Source organism: Psammomys obesus, unplaced genomic scaffold (assembly GCF_907164565.1).
Source record: "Psammomys obesus unplaced genomic scaffold, mPsaObe1.curated_primary_1811, whole genome shotgun sequence".
Lineage (NCBI taxonomy): Eukaryota > Metazoa > Chordata > Mammalia > Rodentia > Muridae > Psammomys > Psammomys obesus.
The window spans coordinates 2,074,354-2,097,682 of record NW_026590503.1 but is presented as its reverse complement, the minus strand read 5'-3'; the positions used below and the strand labels follow the sequence as shown (position 1 = coordinate 2,097,682).

At 52.0% G+C, this 23,329-nt stretch overlaps 1 protein-coding gene across 1 annotated transcript in view; it reads left to right on the top strand.

The window, feature by feature from the left end:
• Rapgef5 (Rap guanine nucleotide exchange factor 5) overlaps positions 1-22,948 on the top strand; it is a 194,904-nt gene extending 171,956 nt beyond the window's left edge. The window contains exons 20-26 of the mRNA XM_055607551.1: positions 157-335; positions 8,572-8,662; positions 11,101-11,151; positions 12,387-12,474; positions 14,208-14,272; positions 18,518-18,572; positions 19,495-22,948. Coding sequence (XP_055463526.1) covers positions 157-335; positions 8,572-8,662; positions 11,101-11,151; positions 12,387-12,474; positions 14,208-14,272; positions 18,518-18,572; positions 19,495-19,613 — 648 coding nt within the window. The 3' untranslated portion in view covers positions 19,614-22,948. The remainder of the gene's footprint in view (positions 1-156; positions 336-8,571; positions 8,663-11,100; positions 11,152-12,386; positions 12,475-14,207; positions 14,273-18,517; positions 18,573-19,494) is intronic.
• Positions 22,949-23,329: the final 381 nt, after the last annotated feature.

The following is a 23,329-nucleotide window of genomic DNA, read 5'->3' as shown; positions in this document are numbered from 1 at the left end:
TGAACAGTATTGAACAATTATTGTGAAAACTGAAGACAAGTGTGTCTGTGTGCTCCGTGTTTGCTGTGTTTTCTGCTCTAAGGATTGGGAGGGGTTGAGAGTGGCTGGATCCTGCATCAGCTTAACTGGAGCTAAAACTGAACTCGTTTCTTGCAGCAAGAGCTGATCTACTTCACGTTCAGCAGGCAGGGAAGCGGGGAGCACGCAGTGAACCTCAGCCTCCTGCTGCAGCGCTGCAACGAGGTCCAGCTGTGGGTGGCCACGGAGATCCTGCTCTGCAGCCAGCTGGGCAAGCGCGTGCAGCTGGTGAAGAAGTTCATCAAGATCGCGGCGCAGTAGGTCCCTCTTCTCTGCTTGCGGGAGCGCGGGGTGGCGTGGGCTCTTGTCATCGTCATCATCATCATCATCATCATCACCGGTCCTTACCGTGGCAGAAGGGCTGGGGTACAAAAGCGTAATGCTGAGTTTCGTGGCCAGATGTGTCTGTCTTTTAATACTGATGTCTTTGCATTAGAAGCATTCATATCGTAGGGTGAATGTCAGAGCCAGACTGCAGCGCTGAGCTGTGCTGTAAGCCGGCGGCGACAGTGGCGAGGGAAACAGAGACAGTGCTGTGTGTGGCGGGGGGGTCACAGGAAGCCGCGTGCTTTAGGACCCTGCTCACGGCTCCGTGACACTCCAGCACGCGCTCTCGCAGACTTGTCGTTTGAAAGGCGGGGTACACCCCACACTCAGCCACGCTGCACATCCCCCATGCCTTCCGGGCTCAGCCGAGTTGAACGTGTCAGCAAGCTCTGCTGTACCCAGATTGCCACCGTTCTCTAAGAACGTGGGCAGTTTCTTCTACGGGGCGTCCTGACGTACATGTGCAGGGTCAGGACGCCCGTGCACACACATGTGTTTGCTGCTTTCCTTTATTGTAGAGAGCAAGCGTCCTGTTTGAACAGGGGTCCTTCACTGGGCTGAAGGCCTGGCCTGTCTGTAGAGGATCGCTGTAACGGGAAACGGTACCGGGCAGTTAGGGGTGACTCAGGAAGGCTCGGGAATGAAGTTTCAGCGCCTTCCTGGGGCCTCTCATGAAGTAGGGGCATGTGGCTTGGTTGCAGACGCACCGTGCAAGCCTGCGCCTGAGTTCCGCTCGCCAGCACCATACAGAGCTCAGGTGTGGCCCGCACATGTGTGAGTCCAGCCTGGGGCAGAGGCAGGAGGGTCCCGCGTTCTCTGCTGCCCATTTCAGCTGAACGGGCAGGCTGCAGGTCCAGGGAGAAGCCTCATCTCAGTGAGGTGGACCCCGGCGCGGCACAGCGCCTTCCACAGCAGGGCTCTCCAGCAGAGGCAGGTGGGTTCAAGGCTGGCCTGGTCTGCAGAACAGACCTTATCTCAAGAATGTGAAAACAAATCAAATACGTCATTTGTCAAAAAAAAAAAAAAATAGTAATAAAAATAAAAAATAAAACAAACCCTCTGGCCTCCACAACAGAGGACATGCACTCATGCACGCACACACTCACGCAATAAACGTGCACAGATGCTATAAATCACAGTCTTCTCTGCACAGCTTTCCAGGGTAGGCACGTGGCAGACATGGAAACCTTCCCCAGTGATTTTTGTCTCCCAGGCTTCATGCTTTGTTCTCCTTTGTCTTTGGGGGTTGTTTTTACAGCAGACAGTTCTCGAGGACAGCTGTTTATCAATGTCTGCTCGGGACAAGCTTCAGAATTTCCGTGCATCATAATCCTGGGTGCCCAGGTCCTCGTCCAGCACAGTGTGGTGTTTGTGTGTAAAGCATACATTCTCTTCTCCCCTTCAGATTCTGCACATGTGTTTACTGCCATGTGACGCTTCAAAGAGTTGTTATGTTGTTACAGCAGTACAGAAACAGAGGATTGCTCTCCTCTCAGTCAGGACCGTGGTGTCCACAGGCAAGGGGGAGGGAGTCTTGGCCCCCGTGTGTGGGGGTGGCCAAAATGCCTACAGGGGAAGATGGGATACAGCCCCTTACAGGAAGCCGGGAAGTACAGTCCCTCAGCAGGAAACGGTTGTTTCAAACTCAGAGGACACAGTAATTCAGGCATGTGTGCTACAGCTGTGTTCTGCTGAGCAGGGACTTTGTTGGAGTGGGCAGTTCTGGTCCTCTGAAAAGGGGTGCTCTGGTCATGGAGCAGAGGGGGAGCCTGAATCTCGCTTCACGTCCATGGGCCAGGAAACTGTCAGCATCCTGTAGTCCTGAAGAAGTGTGGACAGTGATTACCAGAGGGCTGGAAGCAGACGGTTTACTTACAGAGAGTTTCCAGGAAATCTGGGAGATTTCCTGGGAAGGCTGAGGGAGAGGGAGGAGCACAGGCAGGAGAAAAAGAACGAGTCAGTGCAAGAAAGTGAGCAGAGCTGATTCAGGGTGACGGTGACTAGACCCATTGCCAGGACCTTTGCACCAAAATGAGCCAGGAGAAGTAGCCAGAGCCACAGAGCGTCAGAGAAAGGGAGCAGAGGGAAACAGAGGACTCATGTGAAGAACTGAATCTGGCCCGGAGGGAAAGGAATGAAGGTCCCTTTCATACAAAGTTCTCCACGGCCACTCCATGGTCTTTGCAGACGTGTCAGGATCAGTGCAGCTGCTGTGGGTGAAAGCTATTGAGAGAGTTTGCATGGAGCATTTTGTTTCCGTGTGACATTCACTAAGACATTTAAAAGACAGGGCGAAAATGTAGGTGTAAAGATAATAAGGAAGAAAGAGTGTTCAACAGGAGGAGACGGAGTAGGAGGGAACCAGGGCAATTTTTGTCTGGTCCCTGTGTCTTAAGGCCCATTTCAACTAGTTAGGGTTTGTGGTCTTGGGAGCAGCACTGTTTGCAGAGCAGGGCACACGTGCCATCCTAGCCGTCAGATCTAGTCCTTTAATGTTGGGGCACTGCAACAGTCAAGGAGCCAGGCTGGCCCAGAAGGATGTTAAGCAGATCTGAGCTGGTGGGACAGAGCTTAACGATGCAAATAAGGCTCAGTCCAGCTTCTTGGTTCTGAGTCCCGGAAACGATGAACAGAGCGACAAGAAGAAGGATGAGTTGGACGGCCATTGTTTCCCTCCACTGCTCTTTTGAGTTGCTGTTAGGCATTGTGGGTGCCAATCTTTTCCTTACCTGCTTCATGGCTGACAAAAGTGCAGCGAGGGAAACAGCGGGTGGAATTCCTCAGAAGAGGGTCCCTGATAAAACTTAACAGTCGGCCAAGATCCAGAACACAGGTCAGAGGGCAGGAACTGTACAACATTGTGGGGAACAGTAAGAGACCAAGTCACATGAGGAGAACTTTCACGTCAAGATTAACAGGAGTTGAACGCAGTTGTGCCATGGGCTGGACCATGTCTCGGTTCGGTAGCAGGGTAAGCTGCTGTTCATATGTCAGACTCTGCAGAAGGAACAAGCAGCTGCAAACTTTGTAGAAGAAATCGGCCAAAGCCAGCATCCAAGGAAGGAATCTGAGCAGGAAGTGTTAGGTGATATTCCTCGCTTTTAAATGTAATGAACGCTGTATATTTTCTTTTGAAATATTAACAATCCCAGCTATCATGTAATGAAAAAAACAGTGTCTTAAGTAAAACCAATTTTATGGTTAGAAACAATTTATAAAGTGAAAGTTTAAAAATTAGTGTTATTATCTTAAATGACTATATCTAGGTTTTTTTTTTCAAACAAGTTTAAAAAAACCACTTCTAGTGTATGTATGTATTTATTTTGTGTTGTTATGGGCACATGCTACATAGCATATGTTGTGGGGTCAGAGCACAATTTTCAGGAGTCAGTTTTCTCCTTTTGTGTGTGCCTTGGGAATTGAACTCAGGTCTTCAGCTTTGGTAGCAAGCTCCTTTACTTGCTGAGTCATTTTGTTGGTTCCATATCTAGTTTTGAAAACATATTTTTGTTAACATCAAATTGCTAAACCTGTGTTCCAAGAAACAATTCAATTGTAAGTTGTATTTCCCAAAAAGAAGTCATTTCCAATTTAAAAGTATACTCCCAGAGACAGCCTGACACAGAATAGAGACCTTGGAGGAAACTTAACCAACATGCTTGGATCTGGGGCCGACGGGCCGAAACCCAAAACCAGACTCTAAAGCCGGCCTTCTCAGAGCCAGCGAAGAGCATGGAAAGACACTGGACGCTCTGTGAGAGAGACCCAGTGAGCTGCATATCTGTAACTGGTTTGTGTGTGCCTGCAGGGAGTGACAGCCTGAGATGCTGTTACAGCCTGGCTGTTAAAAGGGAAAAGCCAGGCCTTCTAGCCATGGAGAGGCAGAAAAGATCAGGCCACAAGAGAAGGCAAAAGAGTGCTGTGCTGTCTCAGGAATAACTGTTACTGTAAAGATGCAAGATTCAGGCCAGCAGAGGTGTTGGCCAGCTGGCATTTTGGCTCCAGCTGTGGTTGTAAGCCAGAGCACTGAGGAAAATTAAAGCGAAGTGCTGTGAGTTTTTATGGGAGAAGAGCACCTAGACCATCCTGCTAGTCCTTTCAGAAAGTTCCAAATCTGGGCCAGCAGTGGCCATTTCTATTGAGTCCAGATTTTCATTAAAAGGGAAAGGAGAGTCACCAGTTTCCTAAGTTAGCCCTCAGACAGGCCAAAGGAGTATCTTTTGGCACAGAGAATTTGGAACCCATGGCTGCGCCCCGGGACCAAGGTCCAGAGAGAAGTCAATGTCCAGTTGAGTAGAGCGTCCACTGTGTCTGGAAATGATCAAATGCCCTGGAATATAAGGGTGTTCCCATCCTCACAATTCCAGGAAAAGGAGCCACGGGGCCTATGGAGTGCTGTCAGAGCTTTGGCTGAACCAGTGGTCTCGCAGCCAGCATCGATCTCTGGTGCCTTCATCTGGGTAGACCTTCTGAAAGTTCCAACAGGCCTCCAAACCTAGCTCAGAGTTAGTGCCACAGGTCCCTGGGCCCAGTGTTTTCCTGTGTTACGTGTGTGCTGTGTGCTCTGGTTGAGTGGAGCATGGCCTCCTGCCTAGGGCAGACTGTGAGGGGGAGGTGGGAAGCTGAGAGAGAAGGGCGGGAGACAGCATGAAAAAAGAAGGCTGCCTGGGGAATGAGGTGGCTCTGCTGGATACAACTGCCCATTTTCTCCCATTTTCTCCCATTTCTCGCCCTGGGGCTTCAGCACCATTGTTAGGGTATAGAAGGCAGCCATAGTAGAGAGAGGGAAGTAGAGAGAAGGAAGGCAGACAGAGAGAGGCTCAGCCCACCTTAGACTGCAGTTATTCACAGTGAGGGGACACCTTGTCTCCCGTGCCTGTGGGTGGCCTCCAGGGGAAGATGGCTCTGGTCACTTACAAGGATGGAAATGGGCAGGGTGACTTCTGTACTCCTCCCAGGAAGCCGAGACTTTAGTCCTGAGCAGGAAGCTCATTTATACCGACTTCTTTAGGGAAGCAGGACAAGGAACGCAGCCTCTGCATCTCCGTGTAGGCAGCCATGCTATCACTGTATGCATGGTACCTGATCTGAAACTGGCTGATGCTGCAGCCCTGTACTCGTGCAGAGGGAGGCCTGGACAAGCATGGCCTGGCCTGGCTGGTTCAGGAAGTGCTGTCCTTGCTGTAGGTCTGGATAAGGCCTTGTGGGAATCAGGCATCAGGCCTCCTAGAGGTCAACATGCTGATCTTAGACCAGGAGGAAGTACCTGGCTTGGGACCAGAGTGTGGCCTGGCTTTAAGGAAAGCAAAGCATCTCAGAGGTGTGGGGATGGAGACAGGAAGTGCTGGTGAAGGGGGCACCTGTTGCCGTCTGTGTTCTGAGTAGGAATTCTTCTGTGGAGGGCAGCCTGAGGATGCAGCAGGACAGGCAGCCGCTGTGGCCGTGGTGTCGTCCTGTGGAGGGGAGAAGGAAGCTGTAGGAAACAGACTGGCAAGTGCAGATACGACTGAGGAGGCAGAGGGATCCTTGCAAAGTCTGTGGCCAAGAAATGGTCGGCTCATCACCCTTTAGGAAGGCTGACATTAGGACACAGACTGACTGAGCTGTTGTCTAAGACCCTGAAGCAAGAGGCTAAACAGGCACCATGTGGGCTCCGCTGTGATGGGCTCCATTGTGATTTGATGGAGCACAGGAAGCAGGTCTGTGTCCTGCGCTGCCCCTGCCATGGTTTCTCAACCCAGCCAGTCTGTTCCAAAACGGTCTCTGAGATTCCTGGAGGTGGCTTCTGTGGTCAAAGGTTTCTACAGAGTGAGTTAGATATAGAAATGGGCTGCCAGTGTTCCCGTGAGAAAGGCCATCAGTGAGAAAGGCGGCCCCACCCAGCTTCTTCCCACTGTGGGACTGAGTGTCTCTTGGGGGAAATGAAGTTTCCTCGTGTCTTCTCCACCTGCCTCCATGCTCCTGAGTTCCATGTGCTTCTGGTCTCCAGCCTAGCCCATGAGACAGAATGCCAGCTGAAACATACGGTTAATTTCCCTCTAATCACACTACAGAAGAGCATAAGGAAAACACTCATTTCCACAGTCACAGTGTCTTCCCTGCCTCTGGCATATTCACGTTCCCCTCCTCACCATCCCGCCCCCACCTCTGTGGATTGGGTGGATTTTACTTCCTCTCACAGACAAAGGATGGAAGCTGGGCTGGAATGCTCAGTGTCAGACAGCCCGCTCTTATCTTGGGATGAATGACCCATGGTAACAGTGTCCCAGGCCCGGCTGGCAGCTAGTTTCTGCCCAGAATCAATTTGTCTTGTTCAGAAAGTGTGTCTACATTTGGTTTTCTTTTTTAAAAAACAAAATCAGGTGGTGTGTGTGTGTTTATGACTAAAATGAAGCTATGTGAACCAGAAGAGATGAGGAAGTCAGAGCTAAAAGATGACAATCATCTAGACATGAGTAAAAGGGCTTCCACTCATGACAAGTAAGAAGCGTTTACCTCCACGTTTGCTTTCAGCCTCAGCGTGGCTCTGCATGGCGTGCTGTGCCGTGAGTGATCGGGTATGGGTATGCACACGTTAAAACCAAAGCAGCAGGTGTGTAGCCCATCCTTAACGCGCGTCCCCTCGTGGACAATAACCCTAGGGCCTTCTCCGCTAGGAGGACTCGGGGTTGGAGGGTCCTCCACCTCGGACCCTATGAGCAGCGAAACGAGCCCGGCATGGAGCCAGTGGTTCAGCACATCCCCTCACGAGGGGAAGCTAATTCAAGCCTTGTCTGGATGTCGTGGAGTGCTGGGAGGGTGGCAGAGAGAGCTGGAGTCAGCACCACGCCCTGGGCAGCAGAGCCTCGGCAGTAACACACACAGGAGGCCTTCCCCCAGTGTGCACACAGACCATCGCAAGCAAGGCCCGTGGGGTGGGGCTGGCTGGAGACTGGAGGAGGGAGCGGCACTGTCCCAGCCCCCAGACAAGGCCTAGGAGCGAAGGCTGCACCAACACTGGCCAGATGGGCCCAGCTGGCAGGCTTGGCAGTGGTGTGCCACTGGGCTCACGTCCCCAAATACCTTCTGCTCTGGGTGTGGGGGAGCACGGTCTCTGCAGCTCCCCTCTTCACGAGGAGACCATTCTTCCGGGCCTGCAGTCCAGGTACAGGTGGCCTGGAGCTGTGCCGGAACACGTTCACTCCAGGGCCACCAAAATGTCAGCGCCCTGGAAGACAGGATGTGTCAGAGCCTTCAGCTGGCAGGAATGTGGGAACGCTTCCTAGCCCTGGGAAGCTGAGGCCAGTCTGAGCTGTGTAACAAGTTCCACACAGCCTGGGCTCATCTGGCTCAAAACAAACACCGCTAAACAAACCAAAGCAAGCACACTTTTCACAGTTATAGCTTCTGCACCATCATGTAATAGCTGGAAGAGTAATGAAAAAAATCACAAATCAGTGAAAAGTTTCACAACAAAGATATCTATTGCAACATTTGGAGGCAAGGTCTCATTTTCCTCTAGGCTGGCCTTCAGCTCTCCTTGGAGTGGAAGGTAACCATCTCGGATTCCTGATTCTACTGTCCCCATCCCAGCACAGGGCTTACAAAAGCCTTTCATTTTATTTTCTTACCTTTATGAATGAGAACTGTGGAGCGTTATGCCATAGTATATGCCATAGACTCAGATAGATAGATGGTAGATGATAGAAAGAAAGATGATAGAGATAGATGATAGAGATGGATAGAGGATAAATAGATAGATGGATGCTATAGATAGATAATAGATAGAAGATAGAGACAGACAGATAGTGTGATGTCCATTTTGTTGTTAGCAAAGAATGATCTATCAGAATGAGTATGAGGTGAGAGGGACCCGTTGGCCAGAAACAGGAAAAGCGTGAAGACAGAGCGGAGGCGAGGTGCAGGAGCAACCTGTGGCAGATACAGAGAAGCAGGTGTTTCAGAGCGCGATCGCTGATGTCATAAATGTCCACAAATGGCTGTGTGTGCAGGCCTCCCTGCAGTGTCGGGAAGAGAGGACCTGGGGGCTGGAAAGCCCTTCTTGAGCGTTAGAAACCGTCCGGGCGAGCAAGCCTCGAGTGGGCAGTGGCGGGTGTGCCGGCCTTATCAGTGACCACCACATGTGCAGGCGTGTTCTCTCAGCACTCTGCTCTCCTCTGTTCACAGCTGCAAGGCCCAGCAGAACCTAAACTCCTTCTTTGCAATCGTCATGGGCCTCAACACCGCGTCTGTCAGCCGGCTGTCGCAGACCTGGGAGGTGAGCAGGTGCCCACTGGGTGTGGGGAAAGGGCTCACTCTGGGGGAAGCTTGTGTGGGCAATAAGTGGATTAGATGGTTTCAGGGACACACCCCGCTCGCGGAAGGTGTTTTCAGTAGGACTGTGAAGGGTGGTTCTCTAATGTATATGAAAAATGTATTTTTTAAAAAGTAGGGTAGGCAGCTCTAGCTCCGGGCTGGCTGGTCCTCCTCCAGCCTGGCCTGAGTGTGCAGAGGAGAGCAGGGTGCTGGCCTGAGTGAGGGGTGGACACACAGAGCGGAAGCCAAGCTTCGGGGCCTCCTGTTTGAGGTCCTTGGCATGTTCACGTGAGCATACGTATCTTCTTCAAAACAGCCAAAGTAGTTTTGCATTTTACTTTTCTTAAAGAGGACTTTCTATATTTACAGAAGGCATGAGGCTCCCAGGTTCTAGTTCTGCCTCTGTGGACGGTAAGGGTTTGGGTTCTGAGACGCAGGAGGCTAGTCCAGTTGACGCACTGTTTCTCTCCTCCAGCCTCTCTCCTATGGCCTTGTGACCCATGGGGTCCGCTGCAGTCTCCTTGACCTCTCCTCTCGCTGACCGGGCCATTCTCCTGTGTCTCTCCTTTTCATTCAGGGGCTGTGCCCAGTGATGCACTATGCTAACCGGGGTTGGGGCAGTGCTCTTCAGGGAGGTCCGACAAAAGAAAGACATGAAAGGGTGGGCTGTCCTGGTTGAGCAAACAAGATGGCCAAGAACATTAAAGATTAAAAGAGACGGGCAAGATCTGCCATGCTGATTAGAGCCACAGGAAGACAAATGGACAGGGAGGGTCTTCACAGAATGGAATTTGCATTAAACCTCAAAAGAAACAATTGACTTGCAGAAACAATTGAATTACATTTAAAAAGCCGAGTCTGCATATTGGCTACCTCCTGGGTGCCACGAAGTGCATTCCTGCCCCACAGAGAGCTGTGCTAGGGGACCTTCTAAACCAGGTCTCGCTGGCCAGGAGAAGCAAGTGCCCGCACTTCCACATCAGAACAGCTGAGGAGACTGAGAAGGCACCCACCCGGCAGGAAGCTGCTGGGAAGCGAGGCTGGGCTTCCCAGCAGGTGTGAGCACAGCAGCTCAGAGTCAAAGGAAAGCGCTCCTGTTATCACATACAGGAAAGATGGGGGTTTGAGAGGAGTAATCAGAGCTCTGCAGATTGTCAGGCTTCCTGATCTTACAGTCTCTGATGCAAGGACTTAACCCTGTCTTTGAAGTGCAACAGCCATGGTTCATGAACAAATGACGGCCAGGAGAGTGTTCAGTGAAACTTTATTTCCACAAACAGTTGCCTCTCGCTGACCTCTGGCCAGTGTGAATCTAAGCACATTGAGTGTGAGGTGCCGCGGGGACACTCATTGGGATGTCGGACAGACCAAGATACGGCTCAAAGGAAAGATTGCAAGTGTGTGCAAAAGCCTGCATTTTATGTTTTATTTATTGTGGAGAAGTCATTTCCAGATAGAGTACTAACTATGAAGAACTGAGTCGTCAAAATTATCACATTGAAAACTTAAGTAGTTTCAAAGTTCAGTTATTGTAACGTTATCATCGTTATTTTGATCCAGTTTGGAAACGTAACCTCTGTGGGATATCGTGAACTTGTCACTACTCTTGGTAGCTGGAGTCTGTTAAGAGCAACCCCGGGCACTTGTACGTTTATTTCATGTGCTGTTGCTGGAGGCTGAGGCCAGTGAGAGTGCAGACTCACACTAAACACACAGCCAGAAAGGGGTGTGACGGGGACAGGATTCACAGGGAGCCTTGGTTAGGTCGGCTTTCTACGGCAGGCCACTAAGGTGGGGTGAAAGGATCCGTGTTTTCTCCTATTCATGTTAAAGGCCATCTGACACGTGTCGGGGGTCCTGAAGTTTGATCGGGGAGGATGGAGCAGGCCCGCCTCCCTGTCTTCTGGCATTGCGTGAGCCTCCGATGCCCTCAGACTCGGCGAAGCTGTCTGCTAAAGTCAAGCCGCATCACCTAAGGTTTTCAGCATCTTTTCTAGCTCTCCTCTGCTGTCCAAGGCAGAGATGCCATTTGTATAAAAAACGGCCACGCTTGTTATTTCCCACTCCATCAGACTATTAGAAAGATGAGCACGTTCATCAGAAATACGATACAGAGGTGAAGCCTAAGTGATTATTAAATAACCAGCAGTGTGCAGAACCCAGCCAGCTAGCGTCCTTTCTCATGCAGCTGCCATGTACTTTTAGCAACGTGCTCAGTTGATGGGAATTGCGTAATGAGGTGAAATCAAGGCAGAGACCCGTGAAAGGTATATGTCACAGGTATACATGTCTGTGAGTAAGCAGAACTCATCTAAACACGCCACATCTCAGATCAGAGCTGCCTTCTGGGACCACTGTCCTTTCTGATTGTGGCATTTGCTTTTGTTTTTTCTTTTTTAGAAAATTCCTGGCAAGTTCAAGAAACTTTTCTCTGAACTTGAGAGTTTAACGGTAAGTAAAGGAGACTTATACTTCAAATTAATGTTAGTGCTATTTCCTTCTGGGTTCAAGGGAGAACTTAAGGTTCTTCATGATGTAAGCTGACTGTTTCATGTACAAATAGTTTTGATCTGGGCATGGTGATAGAATCCTAGTGCTTTGGGAAGATGGGGAGGGCAGATTGCAAGTTCCAGACCAGCCTGGGCTATGAAATAAGACTCTGTCTTTAAAAACAAATGATACAGGAGCATGCTAACCTGGAAAGGGGAAATCTCGCAGGTCCCCAAGTCTAGACAAAGAGCTGCAGGCAACTGGAGAATCCCGAGAGTGCAGAAGCAGGCTCCCCGTGGGAAGAGCCACGCGTTTGGTTGCCTCGTACCAAGTGCTCAGCCCTAAAGTCATATGCAGTCAGGGAATTTTGTGCAGCTGGGTAGGCTGTGCTTATATGTTCAGGAATACACACACGTATATAGGATATTTTATAGGTACCTAGATACTGAAGAAAAGAAAACCATGGATCTGAGAGAAAACAACAGGACAGGCACAAGGGAAGGGTTGGAAGGAGGAAACAGAAAGGGAAAAATGATATAATTTCAAAAATTTTTAACTTAAAAGTAAGAGTAAATGACAGATCGATGGTAAGCAGGTGCGGAGCTGGACAAGTGATATAGACAGATGACAGATGTAGGTAAGGAGTATGCGGGAGAGCCATTAATGCTGCCTCCTCTCCCTGTGGAACCCCCATGACTTTTCAGGCATTTTCTTTTCACAACATGAAAGTATTAGTATAAATCTGGTAAGAAATTAGTGTGCCATGCATTAATCTTTGCTCCTTTTCGATTGTTTCTTAGGCTTATATGCAAGTCTGTCGCTTGTTGGTAGAGTGTGGCATTGTCTCTGTGTGCTGAGGGCGGGTTTCCCACCTCGGTGTACTAAAAGATGTTGCCATCAGCTCGCGGTGGGAATTCTGCAGAGGAGCCTGGGCCCGAGTAACCTATTTAAGGGAGTGCTAGGCAATCAAAAGGTGTCTCCTGGTGCTGTAAACCAATAGCCCGGGTTTCATGCATTGCCTAGACCTCCTACCCTAATCAGTGGGTTTATTCTCCAAGGAACGCTTTAGGCACCTCATTCTTCAGAAGAGTCTGTGTGCATGGAATCATGGTCACATCGTGCAGCCGATGCAGACTGAGAATTGCTTCTCTAACGCATTGATTTTTCTCTCTCTTTCTGATCGCCTTGGCTCGCAGGACCCTTCCCTAAACCACAAAGCCTACAGGGATGCATTCAAAAAGATGAAGCCGCCAAAAATCCCTTTCATGCCCTTACTGCTTAAAGGTAATGATTTCCCATCTGTTAGGAAATGCAATGTCATCTTCTAGAAATGCATTTTTTCTAGCTACAGCAGAAAAGAATGGGAGTTTCAGCTAACATCTTAACAGTGGCTTCAGCTTTCATACCTCCATGTTTGCATGAAACCGTTTTTTCAAGTACCCAGTTGTTTTTAAATGCTAGAACGCTTACTTGTGTTTGGGCAGTGCCAAAGCGTTGTCACTAGAAACTTGTGTGTTTGTGTTGCTGTGTTTCTAAGCCCAGTGTTATTTTCTGTAATACTATGAAGTACTTCAACAAGATTAGGTTAGCGTACAGAGCCCAAAGTACAAGCAGTGGTCTGTTTCGGGGACAGCTGGGCACAGTGCACTGGTGTGTGAGAAGTCCTGTGGGTGGGCAGAAGCTTTGCTGCCCATGAAACTTGCTGGTGGAGAGTGTTCTTTCCAAGAAGTGGAGGGGGCGGGGGAGGGGGTGTCACAACCAGCCACTAAGAGGAGCCTGTGGTTTGAAGTTCTGTGTGAGGCCAGGCTTCTGATGATGCAGGTGAGCGCGGTGGGGATGTTTGCTGTGCACCGGAGGTAAAACAGCTCACCCGAGGGTGTGTGCAGGCCACAGCAGGAGCCCGAGCTCGCAGTTTGCACGCAGGTTTTGGCAGCACCTGTCCAGCAGCTTTGACTGTGTGTTTTGAATGCGTGTTTCTGTTTTCGGGGAGTTGGTCTGTTGTTGATGACAGAGGGGTATATACATGCCCTTTAGGTTGACAGTTTGCACTGCATTGCTCATGTGCAGGATGCTAAGGCTCCTTCATGCACCGTCTCAGCCACTGTTGTGAGCCAGAGGTTCTCCAGGCCTCGGGTCCTGGCTCTGCACCGCATTGCTCATGTGCAGGATGCTAAGGCTCCTTCATGCACCGTCTCAGCCACTGTTGTGAGCCAGAGGTTCTCCAGGCCTCGGGTCCTGGCTCAGTGTGTCTCATTCCCACAGCTCCACCTCTTGAGCACTCACCCTTTCAGAAAGACGTTTTTCTTTCCGCATCCTTGGCCACTTCTTTGGGGTGGTGGGTAAGGCTCAGGCCCTTACCATTGAACTCAGAGCCGGATCGGACCCCAGTTCCCCGGTCACGTTAAGTCTACTGAGTCTCAAGCAATATTTAAGTTTCCCCTTTTCCAAAAAACAAACCTTCATCCTTCACCCTGCTACTGCTCCTGTTTCATCTTCATCAGTGACGTTATCTCTCACCCAGCATCTTGCCCTTTTCCTCACTTCTAATACACAGACTTTGGAAACCAAACTTTTAAATTTCTTTAATGAAAACTTTTAATGTAAACTTGGAGGTCTGAATCTCAACTGTTTTAATGAAAGCAAGCCCCATTTACACTAGCTGGCAGGCAAATGTATAAATAGTAAGTCCACATTGCTTATGAATATTCATTTGTTTTGTGCTTAGTCTTTTGACCTAAAAACATAATGGACCAATTAAGTTACAACATAGCATTAGCTTATATCATGCGGGTTAAAAATCAACTCTTCGCTTTAACTGCAAAACACTTCAGGAAGGCTGAGCTGCCTCTAAACTTTTAGGTCAGAGGTTACACGGCTTTGATTTCAAGTTGCCTTGTCAAATGTGCTGCATAATTCCAAAATGCTTAAGAAAATAGTATAAATTGCATTGTCTCCAAACACCTTTGTTGTTTCCGGCTCTCTTCCTGATAGCACGTTTATCTTGCTTCTACCTCCAGATGTAACATTTATTCATGAAGGAAATAAAACATTCTTGGATAATCTCGTCAATTTTGAAAAGCTGGTAAGTAAATTTCATGCCTTCTCCTTCCTCCTCTCTGTAAAGGAAATGTGTGTTTGTCTTCCTGCTCTGGAAGCAGATGGTATAGCGCTCCCCATCGCACAACGTGGACTCCAGGGTCCATGGAGCACGTGGAACCGTGTCGGCACCAGGCTGGCAAGATTTTGAGGCTCTGCCTTTCAATCTTTTAAGTAGTATCTCATTAGCTTAGCACTGTGTGCAAACACGGAACCAGGCACAACAGCTGAGGTCAGGAGCAACTCCTACTCTTGAGAGCTCAGTGGTGTCAGGAGCATCTCTCGAAGCCCATTGTGGACCACTGAGACACTGAGCCAGAGCATCCCCTCCTATAGGCGTGTCTGCCTGCTAGTGTCCCAGTCTTGGCTATACACCTGATCTTTGGGTTCTGCAAGTGAGGGGAACAGCCACTGCCTTCCTGGCCACCTTCGCTGATGGGTGCAGGACCTGGTCAGGCCTCTTGTAGTGGTCACCCCTCTGGGACAGTCATGCTGTTGTCCTCGCTGGGCAACTCAGCCCTTCTGCTCTGCCTGGGAGCCAGGGGGAACTGTCTTCAGAACAAGCGGGACCGAATGAGCAGACAGAGGAAGGCGTCTTTCTGACAGCTGACCTTCGGCATCACAGAGGAAGTGTTACAAGCCCCATCTCTGGAGTCCTGACCTTTGAGAGGCCTTTGCAGTGGAGGTAATGGGCTTGCATGACTCTTTCAGGAGCCTCCCAGCTCTTCTGAGACTGGAGGCGGGCCTCAGGGAAGGTTCATTGAGGCCCTGCTCATATCCCGTGTGGAACTGTTTAAAGAGCAGTTCAGACTGAAGTCTCCGGATGAGACCCCAAGGGCCCAGGCACAGAGAAGAAGTGAAACTTGCTCCCACACAACACCTCCCACACAACACCTCCAGACTGTCAAAGACAGACATCCCCCAGCCCCTCTCTGGAGCAACACTTGGCAACTCTGAAGATGTTGGCACCTGACTGCTTGATGTTGGCGCCTGACTGCTTGTTTCTGGGGAGCAGAGATCCCAACATGTCTAGTTTTCAAGTCTCTCTGCCTGCGCAGTTTAGACGCAGAGCTCAGTTATTTCACACCTCAGTGAGGGTGTGGGCTTTCCACCTTGTTTTGTATTGCTCTGCGGTGCCTGAGGATCCCACTGTCAGCAACTGAAGGCCTCAGCTGCTGGACTTCTGACTGAGCAAGCTCAGCTCCAGTGTGGGCCTGAGATGCTTGGTCCTTCCTGGCTTGTCCTGCTGTGGACAAGTCTGGTTCACAGCGGTGGGACAGCTTTGTGGGGTGTTCTGTGTGAGCCGGCCCTGAAGCGTTTTCCCGGGGGCCCACGGAGACCAGGAGGAGCAGTGTCCCCCAACTGTTGTTGCCCCTGACCAGCAGACTCGGCATTGAGCCTTCTGAAGCAGAGGTGGCCTGGCCGCTTGCCCTGTGTCATTTCTCCTCACCTAGCCTCACAGCTGTGGAATAAGCGCTCCACAGGGGCCAAGTCAGGGACAGCGGGGCGGGCGCTCTCGGCAGCCTCTCCTGTCTCCTCGGCATTGTCTCTGGGCGCTTCCTTTTCCCCAGCAATTCAGCAGAGCCCCACAGCGGTGTAAATACTGACCTCACTGTCTGTAAGAAAGCTTAGGAAAACAGTGTGGACTCTGAGTATGAGTCTGTGGTCCCAGCACTCGGGGAGGGAGGCAGGAGGTCGCCACAGGCCCAGGATGAGCCTGAGGTACAGTGAGTGCCAGACCAGCCTAGACTGCGGTACAAGGCTACCTGAGGCAAACAAGCAAAACACAGCAGCTGCTTGACCACCGACAGCTGCCTGAGGTGCGTCATCCTGTGTGTGTGTGTGTGTGTGTGTGTGTGTGTGTGTGTGTGTGTGTGCGTACGCACACGGGAATGTGTGTCCACATTATCCCCTGAGAGAGGGTCTGTCAGTGAAGCTGGAGCTAAGGCAATGGCCAGCAAGCTCCAGCACTCCCCTGTCTGCCCCCCCGTTGCACACAGAGCTCAGGCTGCAGGCACATGCAGCCTGACAGGCTGTGCGTGTGGGTTCCGGAGAGTTGGATCCCAGCCCGTGTGCTAGCACTGCAAATGCCATCCCCCTCTCCCCCTCTCCCCCTCTCCCCCACCCTGGTGGAGCGTTTCTAGAGGGAGGAGACAGGCGGCCTGGTCCTCAGAGCAGGTGGCACTTCAGGCTCACCAGGCCTTCAGCTGACCCTATCTGTATGGAAATGACAGATGTGATTAGACTTTTTTTTTTTTTTTTAGAAAGACAAAAATCAACTTTCTGTCATCCTCAGGCCCGAGTTCCTCAGGCGAAGAAGCAGTGTTCTTAGAGAGCACCTCTTAGAGGACAAGGTTTCACTATGCTGAAGCAGATTCATCTTTCATAATAATGAACCAGTAGGGCCCAAGTGACCTAGCTCACGAGGGAGCCGTTCCTCGGGTGGCGGCTAATTTGAGCCAGTCAGCAGATAGTCGGGTGTTATCTTCATCTGGCTGGCACAGACCACCTGTTCAGTCAGAGCAGATCCCTGACGCAGGCGCAGTAAGACTCTCATCCTTCCTGGGGCGCTGCCCCAGCAACCAGAAGCGCTCCCACTCAGACTCGCCCTGTTGGAGGAACAAAGACTTGTGGCCTTCTCGCTTCGCCCCACGTTATGAGTGTGATGTTTGCTGTGTGCCTCCCTCCCGTCAGCAAAGATGAGGACAGGACTCAGAAGTCAGTGCTGCACACAGCACCTCAGCCAGCCCTGGCCTTTCAGGGGTGGCACAGGATAGGAATCGGTGACGCCCCAGTCTGCAGCAGCGGGAAATCTGTCCTGGGAACTGGGGAGGGGCTCGGGGAAGGAAATGTAACAATGCATTCGCACAGACGTGAGGCAGGTCCCCTTTCCTTTGCCGACACCGCCTGGGCTGCTTGGGAATCACGGCCCTGAGTCTCTGCTCGGGAGCAGCATCAATTAGCCGAAATATGGCTGGCTGGCGGGTAATTTAATCCAGTGCCAATCCAAGCAGAGTTTGTCATCCCGCTGGTGCTAAGTGTGAAGACTGTGGCCATGGCATTTCTCCTCCAGAAACAACTTTCCGGCCGTTTCCCATCAGTGGATGGTTTGGGGTCTGGCCTGTGCAGGCAGGTTAGGGAGGCAGGGCTTGGGGACCAGGGATGAAGGATGCTAATCCCTGAAAAGCGGGTATTTGGGGCTGGATATGAATCAAAGCCACGACTTCCTGCACTCTCCAGATGCTAGGACCCGCTGTGACAGCCATGTTTAGGGCGTGTGCCGGGGCTGTGCAGGAGACACTGCTCACAGCAGAGGCCGGTCCCTTAAGGAAAGGTGAAAGGAGTGGCCTGAGCGAAGCACTGCCACACGGGGAGAGATGACGGACCTGCCGCACCCAGGCCTGGGTGGAGGATGATGGGAAGTTCTAGGCCAACCTGGGCAAGCAGCTGAGACACTCTCCGGAGATCTGAAAAATGAAAAGGGTCTGGGGCTGCGGTGGCGCCGTAGTGGAACACTACCTAACACACACAAGGCATGCCCTCTCCCCAGAAGCTGCACATTTCAAATAACTTTAGTCGGGAGATCAGTGGAGAACCAAAGGAAAGAAACTAAGTTAGAAGACTGAGAAGACGGTAAAGCGGCTAGAGATAAAATGGCCCCTGTGAAAATGCTGACACTCCTCTTTCATGGGTGCATAACTTCCTGCCAGTGTGTGAGGCCTTGAATCCACAGAACTTTTTGCCTCCACTCAGGACGTGCCCATGAGCCTGCAGATGTGGCTCGGGTAGTGGGGTGGTCAGCTGAGCATCTGAGAGTCCCTGGGTCTGCTCCCCAGCCCTATAGAAACTGGGCAGTGTGAGCCTGTGTTCTGAGTGTGCAAATCCTCCAGTGGTGGCTGGTTGGAAGGCAAAAAGTCCCGGCAGTGATGGTCACATAGCCGGTGTGTGCTGTTCTCAGAAGGGAGGTCTCAGAAAGGCCACATCTCACACATGGGGACACACATGTGACTAGGAAACTGGGGCCACAAAGCCAGCATGCTCCCCGAGGTTTGTATACCCTCACTGTTTCTGCAGATTCACACTCAACACACGTGGATAATTCAAGCCTCACCCAATCAATTACAGTCCTCTCCAGCTCCAGGTGGAGCTCAGCTTTGTCCCAGAGGGTTAGAGGAGCACCCTGCCGAGGCTCTGCTGCCTTCATTGCCGTGTTCCCTCTTCTGTCTTCCAGCACATGATTGCGGACACTGTCCGGACCCTGAGGCACTGCAGGGCGAACCAGTTCGGTGAGTAATCGGGAGTGGGCAGAAGGCACAGAGACTCTGACGGGGCCATTGAGGAATGCTTAGTGACCCCACGTTTAAACAGACCATGACGTGTGTGTGTGTGTGTGTGTGTGTCAGCATGTGTCAGCTTTGTTCACACTCCAGATTTGTCTGGTGTTCCCTCGTTGTTTGGAGTGGGGAGTCAATGGTGTGGCACAGCGTTGCCGCTGTGCTGGCTGACTTCGGACAGACAGACAGTGCGGACAGACAGACAGCACCGACCCACGCTTTCCACTTTCACCTGCCCGGTCTCTCCTTTACTCGAAGCTTTAGCACCATGGCTCTGCCTCTCGGCTTTTTGCTTGGGGACCTTCCTGAAATAGAAATGTAGTTCACTAGGGTGCTGAAGGATCCTTCCAGGTTCTTCTTTTCTTCAACCCAGTTCTCGCCTATCAGCTGAGAATGTTTTTTTTTTTTTTCCTTAGCCCTTTTGTAGAGTCCCCTCAGAGACTACATATGCAGGCTTTTTTTTTTTTTTTTTGAATCTCAGGCATATCCACTCCTCCTTTAAATGGACTCGGCACTTGGCAGGAGGTGAGGAACCTGCCTGTGCACAGCAGGTGCTTTCACCTGGAGTCCGGCATGGCCCAGGGGGTCAGCACCTTCACCCCGTCAGTGTACAGCCCAGAACGGAGGCTCAGAGAGGCCAGGTCACGCTGCCTGCTGCCACGCTGCCTGCTGCCACACTGCGTGTCCTGGTTCCCTGCCCCGCCCGCTGCTCTGCCCTGTGCTGATTCTATGAATCCAAAGAGAGAAAGTGAGACTGAGCTGACCTGAGCTGCAGTTGCTCGTGTGGGGAAAGGTAAACTCCAAGGCCTCCTGGCTGTACCTGAAAGCAGCAGCCCTGTCCTGTGGCGCTGACTCTTCGGTTTCCCTCTCACAGGAAGTGACGTGTGCCCGAAGGAGCAGCAGGAGCCGAAGTCCTACGTCAACCACCTGTATGTCATCGACAACCAGCAGGCCCTGTTCGCGCTCTCGCAGCGGCTGGAGCCCCGGGCCTGAGCCCGACCCCTCGTCCGAGACCACCGCCCTCTGAGAGAGGGACACCTCAGTCTGCATGCCCTTCCTGTGAGAGGAGAGGTCGCTGAGTTTTATCAGCGTTCCCGAGAGGCTGCAGGGAGGCGGCCAAGCAAGCCCAGGAAGTGATGTGAGCCCCAGGAGGTGGAGAGAGAAGACGGGAGCGGAGCATCCTGGCCGCAGGGCCTTGCTGAGGACGGCGGTTTCCACCCAGTGCAAGGCTCAGCTGGTGTCACGCCAGCGCTAAGGAGAAAACACCTTGATACGCAGCAGCCGTTTCTGTCCGTTAAGATTGTGTGCCCAGCAGGAAGGACCGTCTCTGCCGCTCCCCCTGCTGCCATCAAGAGACCGAGCGTGACTGAGGGCCGTGAGGGCATCCCAGCATCCCAGGAAGAGGAGCTATAAACCGAGCACAGCCCTGGCAGGCGCGTCCTGCTGTGCATGTGAGTGCCTGGCACAGCCATCCGCACTCGTTTAGGACGTACGTGCACAGGAAACTGCGTTCCTCACCACCGACACTCCGGAAGCAGGGCAGCTGGGCTCCTCGTTCAGCGGGGACCTGGCCACATTCGGCCCAGGACTCCTTTGCATAGATTCCTGTTATTGTTGCTGTTGCGTGCAGTTTTCAGGACAGTTGAGAAAAGGTGGGGCCGGGACCGTGGGTGCTCCTACACTGACAGAATGGCCAGTGTCTGCCTCCCGGTGTGTGCTGGAGCCTCGGTGTTCAGTCAGGCAGCACCAGGCGCCGGCCCACAGACAGGAGGCCGCCTGGGGAGAGGTGAGCGACCCCGAGCGTAAGGAGCCAACAGTTGGGCCTGCTAGACTCGGTCACTGAGCAGAACCCAGAAACGCCTGAAGTCTGGCTTGAGGAGCCAGAGCCCTGCAGTCCACGTCCCAAGCTAAGCCTCGGCTTCCTGCAGCTTGCCCTGTACCGTCTCACTCTTGGAGTTGTCAAGGACTGGGCTCTCGAAATCCCGAGGAAGCAAACGCCTGTGGCTGAAACGAGCCTGCCCGCCAGCTGGATGCTAGCCGCTTCGCTGTGTGCACGCCCCCAGCCGAGGGGCTGTGCATTTCCAGGCGTGAGTATGGTGTGCCCCTCACCCGGGGCCTGCCCGGTGAGTGCCAGTCCCTGCTCAGTCCACGTCAGTACTGAGGCCTGCGGTGTGCCCCTGAGACCCGGCTGGAAGGAACCGTGTGGGGAAGCTTTGGTAGCGCTTTCAGAGAGACCGCCCCTGACCAGCCCACCCCTGACCAGCGTGGAGAGTCCCAGTTCTGGAGACTCACCCACCTAGAGCTGGTGCCGTCAGAAGCCGTTTCACGGGGCTGAGGGCCAGTAGATGCGACTAGCGCGGCAAAGCAAGGGAAAACGGGCCTTCCTGGTGTGCAGACAGCTGCGAGGTCTGAGACAACACACGGCACCGCCCCGTGTCTTCCCTCCAGGCCAGCAGCTGGGCTAGTGCCGTCCTGCCAGGCCACTTCGACCCTGTCCGCATTCTGACTGTACCAGTGTCAGCTCTCCGTTCTCCAGGCTGAACTTTACCTTTAGAACCCGGTGTAGGTGGAGCTGTTTCAGTAGAGCCTCTGTCTAGGCTCCAGCTCAGCTGGGCTCTGCAAGCCACACCTGCACCACGCCCTGCGCCACGCCCTGCGCCACGCCCTGCACACTTAGTCCTGCACCCGAGTGGGAACAGCCCGGGAGCAAAGCGCACGAGGCAGATGGCATCTGTTTTCCCACCCTATCTCTGGAACATCTAAAATCTCCAAATCTTTCTCAACTTTAACACCTGTTCCTAGGGATTTCTCAGGCAGCAGACTTAGGAACTTCAGAAGCTTTGCAGAGTCTTGAATCTAAAATTAGGGGAAACCCCAGATTTGTCAGGCCCTGGTTGCTCCACAGGAAGCCCTTCCAAGGAAGCAGTAGTGGCTGGGTCCATGGCATGGGAAGACCCGGCTCCTTCTCCAGAACCCCCCAGGCCCGCAGAATGAGCATTGCTCTCCCTGAAGGTAGACTAAAGATGTCTACGTTCTCTTCCAATTCACCTTTGGGTTGTCGTGATTTCACGAGTCTCCGTTTCCTCCCTAAACCCTGTATAATTGGCTTCTTCCTCAGAGAGTGATGGCTGGGCCTCTTTCTGGTAAGAGTGCAGCCCTCAAGAGGTCCCGTGGGCCTCTGGGTTCCATGTCTGCCACGCTTGCATCTTCCTATGGGTGTCAGAATGTGGGTCCATCTAGGGAAACTCACAACTTTCCAAATATTTCAAAGGATTTGCACACACATTTGCAGATGTTCTATAGCCTACAGGTGTGAAACTCACAGTCTGTATAATTGCCAAATGGTTATGGTAGCACAGAATTCACCACATTCACTCTTTTCTAGTACCCTTGACTGCATTGAGAGTAAATTCCTTTTCCTGCTCCGACATCTACAAGCAAGGAGCGTGGCACACAATGACAACTCACACCTCCTAGCAGACAGGTATTTCACAGATGCACACTCGCCTGCGTGAAGATGGGGCGTGGACATGCAGCTGCTTGTGTAGACATCTGGCCCTGGAGCTGGTGCTGCCTAAGTCCCCAGGCCTGTGCTCTTGCCATAGACAGCACATCACCGCAAGCCGGGAACCAAGTGGCGCAGCCCGGCCCGGCCTTCCAGAATCGGGCAGATCATCCGTGTGCGGGAGGCAGAGGCTGCTGCAGCTGTGCCGCCCAGGACTGCTCCTCAGCCTCAAAGACACGTCCTTGAAATTTCAGCCCGGTCGTTACCGAGGGGCCCGGTTTTGCTCTACAGAAAACACATTTTGAAAATTGCCAAAAAGTCAGATGAAATGTACTAATGTATAAAGCAAAGCTGTATAAACTAAGCCTTTTTAGCAGAGTGATATTTATTTGCACAGCCTATTTATTGTATTTGTATTACACTGTTATTAAATGCCTGGGCAAGGCCTCTTGCCTCTGGCTGTCTCGTTGCTTCGGACTGCTGTGGCGTGTCAGCTGCGGTAACAGAAGACAGAAGGCCGCAGTCCGGCCATCTCCTAACCTCTCAGGGACCACACCGTGTAGCTTGCCAGCGCTGGGAGAGCTGGTAAACATGAAGCACTTGTCGAATTACCAGCCTGCCATCGACAGGGTTTGCTCTCGCGTTGTTCGTGCTTTCTGCCTCTGTGTACGTAACTGCTGTGTATTTATCAAAGTAGGAAGCAATAATTTATATGTAAAAATGCCCAAGCAATATAAGGTTAAAGCTTACGTAAGTAACCATTACCTTATCTTGTATTTTCAAGTGTTTTTTAATCTGCTTTTCCAAATATAAGACGATGTTGGACACATGCTCATGCCTGGACTCTTATTTCCTGTGCCACCGTGGTGTCCATGGGCCTGCGGCCTAGGTCCCGGCCATCTGGTGCTCTGTCCGGAACTCGGGTTTTCTCAGTGAAAGAGCTTCGGGTAGGCCAAGAGCTGCCGGAAGCAGTCACCAACTCTGCTGCTGACCTGAGCACTGCAGACCCAAGGGCCTGTTGGAAATCCCATCAGGGCTCTGCCTGAGCCTCGGAGAATCCATAGCCACCAGCATCACTGCACTCTGCTTGAGCAGAGCTAGGAATGAAGAGCACCAGGGTTCAGGACCCCTGTGCCAGGACGGCGGAGCTGAGCAGACGAAGCTGCATCGGGCTCTGATGATGGGTGAAGGTGGGGCGGCTGCC